Raw genomic sequence first — 4,267 nt, 5'->3', positions numbered from 1 at the left:
AAGAAAGAAAAAAAAATGAAAAATGTTAGCAAAAAAAAGAAAATTTAATTTAAAGACGATTAAACACACCGGATATTACGAATCTTCATTTCTTTTTTCCATCTTTTTCTTTTTCTTTTACTTTATCATCATCATTATCATTATCATTATCATCATACGAAAAAAGTTGTAAGCCTTTGGAAAATAAATTGAAAAAAGAAAAAAAAAAGTTTTTGTGTTTGTGTCGTCGTCGTCGGTTAAAAAAAAAATCTTTTTTGGAAAATTAAATAAAAAAAAAAAATAAAATTGATGAGTTTACCTTTAAATTTAAACGTAGGAAGTATAAAAATTTAATTTTTATACTCTATTATCATTATTATTATTATTTGTAACCGATTATTTCTTTCCACGTTTAATTTACGTGAAAAAAACTAAAAAAAACAAATAAAACGAAAAGAAAAACGTCTTTCTACCACGACGTACACCAATTCAAATGAAATTTAAAGAGAAAAATAAAATTCATTTTCAAATGTTGGCAACGATTAAATTCGATTTACCGCGAAAATAAATTTTTAAATTTTCTAACTGTATACAGTCCGAATGCTTACAATTTTGGGATGGGGATCATATTATAAATATATTAAATATTGAAAATAAAAATAAAAATAAATAGTCCGAAAAAAAATAAAATAAATAAAGTGGGGATACTGACATTTATGTATGTAAAAACTCGACCGAAAAAGTTTAAATACTATATATATATATACATAATAAATTTTTGTCGTGGCAGCAACAGTTAAGATCTCATACTCTTTACTTCCCCATACATTATCATTTAAAACGTTTAAAATAAAAAGAAAAAAAGAATATCCGCCGCAACGTATGTCAAAAACTTTAAAATTTATAAAAAAAATTTTTTTTTTTTTATTTTTATCTTTCTTTTTTTTTTTTTTTCTTAAAAAATAAAAAATCGTTGAATGGTAGTTTTTATGTGTTCTTTTTTTTTCTTTTCTATTTCCACGTTTTTTTTATTATTTTTATTTTTATACCGTTATAAAAACAGCTTGACTTTTTAATTATTACTTAGTTTCGTTTTTTTTTTTTTTTTTTTTTTTTTTAATTTTCACCATCTCTTTCTACTTTTTCGTGTCGATATATTTATACAAACAAAAGTAAACAATGAATTGTTTATGTAATAATAATAATAATAATAATAATAATAATAATAATAATAATAATAATAATAATAATAATAATAATAATAATAAAATTTTTATAAAAAGAAAAACGTTTAAGGTTTATAAATAAGCGCACTTTAAAATGAACGAATTTAAATACTTTCGTAGTTAATTAAAAAAAAAAACAAAAAAAAAATTAATTGTTATCATAATAATGATAACACAATAATAATAATAATAATAATAATAATAATAATAATAATAATAATAATATTACAATAAAATAAAAAGTATCGAAATTTATTATAAGTAAATGCATACTAAAAAGAAAATTTTATAATTTAAATAAATAAATAAAAAAAAATTTTTTCCCGTTATTAAAACTTTTTTTTTTCTTTTGTAACATTTTTCGCGATTAAGTTAGTTATTCAAAGTAATCAAAAAAGAAAAAAGAAAATGGTGAAAAAAAATGGTGGAAAAAAAAGGAAAGAAAAGAAAAAAAAGAAAAACCTTTTTTAAGTTAACCTTAAGGCATTGAAACGTTACAAAAAGTTTTTTTTCTTTAAAAAAAAAAAAATGTATTCCTTCATAATAATAATAATTTAAATGATATATATATGAAAAAACTCATTATTATTATTATTATTATTATTATTATTATTTAGTTTGTTTTGGCACGTGGTTGGAAAAATAAAAAAAAATTTTTTTTTAAATTTCATAATAAATTTGACTTATTATAAGAAGTAAATAAGCGATGAACTATGATAACGTTATCAAAACCGAAAAAAAATTTTCTTAATGGAATTGAAATTTTATGTATTATCCAATCTTAATAAATAAATTTTTATTTATTTATATATTTATTTATTATGAATAATTTGATGGTGGTTTTGCGGTTATAACTACTTAAAATCGTTAAATAAAATTACGAATGTAAAAAACGGTTTTTTTTTCGAGAGGGAGGAGATTGGGAGGAGATGGGGAGTAGATGGGAAGTGAGATGTGAGGGGATTCGGGGGAATTTTCTAGACTCGTGAAAAAAGACCGTTAAAAATTTAAGTTGAAAAAAAATAAAATAAAAATAAAATAAAATAAAATGCCCGGGAAAAAAAACTTTCACTCTCTTTCTCTCTCTCTCTCTCTCTCTCACTCACTCACACGAAAAAATGGCATTTTTACGATTAAAAAAAAAATTGGAAAATTCATTCACGTAAAATTTACCTTGTCAAAAAAAAAAAAACCTTTCATAAATTTATATTTGAATATTTAATTGTTGAATTCGATCCACTTTTTTTTTTTTTGACGTCATCAAGGAAAATTTTTTTTTTACATGGAATTTTCCAATAGACTCACAAATATATATAAAAGTATAAAAAAATTATTATTATTATTTACTCATAACCGGTATTAATTAATTATAAAAAACTAAAGTGAAAGTTTTTTTTTATACGGATGTAACGGTTAAATAACGATGACGTCATCACTTGGAAATTTAATTTGTTTGTTATGAATTCCAGTCGTGACAGAGAAGAACCGTTTACGTTTCAAATAGGAGTAGGACAAGTTATTAAAGGATGGGATCAAGGATTGTTGGATATGTGCGTGGGAGAAGTTAGAAAATTGACTATACCTCCTCATTTGGGATACGGGGACAGAGGAGCCGGAAATGTTATTCCCGGAGGAGCCACTTTATTTTTCGAAGTCGAACTCATGAAAATCGGTGATGCTCCACCGACGACAAACGTTTTTAAAGAAATCGATGCGGATGCCGATAAACAATTGTCAAGAGAAGAGGTTTGTATTTTTATTTTATCATCCTCCCCCCCCTCTCTCTCTCTACCTGCCTACCTACCTCCTTACATATATATAAAAAATTTCGTTTTTACGTAACAAAATCGAATTGACGTCTTAAAAAGAAAGTTTTGTTTGTTTTAAAGAAACAATCGTACCTGTTTTAAAACTAAGTCTCAAAACCATTAACTAAACATTATTATCCAGGGAATCATTTCCAGTTTTTTTTTTTTTTTTTATAAAAATGTCGTTCGTCTCGTTATTATTATTATTATTATTCCAAAAACATTTTTTTAAATCGTTACGTCATTATTTTTAAACAGAGAGAGAGATAGAGAGAGAAGAGATGGTTTTTTTTCTAGAAAAATTTACAATCAAAATAAATCGTTATCACTTTTTTAAAAAAAAAATTTAAATTTCTTATCACGAACGCACATGCACGAACGCACACGCACGCACACACACGCACACACGCACAAATTTAATTAATTATCACAGCCGTTAAGTAGAAAATATAATAACAAAAAAAAAAAAAACAATTAATTCAATCGTAAATTAAAAAAAAAAAAATAATTCGGTTAAATATTTATCATCGATCGTAAATAATAATGATGATAATGATAATAATAATAATAATTATTTAATATAATGAGAAATAGTAAATAAATAATATTTGTTTTTTTTTTTGATTCGAAAAAAAAAAAAAAAAAAAAAAGAAAAAGAAAAACGAATATAACGAATTAATTTTAGGTTAGCGCATATTTGAAAAAGCAAATACAAGCAGCAAGTGCGGCGGATGGTTCAGCAGAAGACGAAGAAATCAAAAGAATGCTCAACGATCACGATAAATTAGTCGAAGAAATTTTCCAACACGAAGATTCTGATAAAAACGGTTTTTTATCACACGATGAATTTTCCGGTCCCAAACACGATGAATTGTGAATTAATTATTTTTAATGATAATGATAATAATAGTATTAACGAACGAAACGATTATACAAAAAAAAATAGTATTAATTTCGGAAAATTGAAAAATTTAAAAACCTTGTTCCTTCAAGTTTGGTTAAACCTATTCTTTTCTTTTTTAAGAAAGAAAATAATTTTAGAATCGTTATTGTTTACGTTATAGGTTAGCGAATACTTGAAGAAACAAATGGTTCCCGATAATGCTCAGGGTGAAGAACTCAAAAAAATTATGGAAGAAAATGATAAACTTGTAGAAGAAATATTTCAACACGAAGACAAGGATCGAAACGGTTTCATTTCCCACGATGAATTTTCCGGTCCTAAACATGACGAACTCTGAGAGTTCCTAAAAT

The 4,267-nt window shown here is 24.1% G+C and overlaps 1 protein-coding gene across 1 annotated transcript in view; it reads left to right on the top strand.

Moving 5' to 3' along the window:
- Positions 1-3,890, top strand: part of Phum_PHUM475260 (FK506-binding protein 7 precursor, putative) — a gene marked incomplete at both ends in the record, with an annotated part of 11,097 nt that extends 7,207 nt beyond the window's left edge. The window contains 2 exons of the mRNA XM_002430326.1: positions 2,675-2,955; positions 3,733-3,890. Of these exons, the coding sequence (XP_002430371.1) occupies positions 2,675-2,955; positions 3,733-3,890 (439 nt within the window). The remainder of the gene's footprint in view (positions 1-2,674; positions 2,956-3,732) is intronic.
- Positions 3,891-4,267: the final 377 nt, after the last annotated feature.

This window comes from Pediculus humanus, genomic scaffold, assembly GCF_000006295.1.
Source record: "Pediculus humanus corporis 1103172108253 genomic scaffold, whole genome shotgun sequence".
Lineage (NCBI taxonomy): Eukaryota > Metazoa > Arthropoda > Insecta > Psocodea > Pediculidae > Pediculus > Pediculus humanus.
The sequence above is the reverse complement of the archived record's forward strand: the minus strand, read 5'-3'. Positions and strand labels throughout refer to the sequence as shown.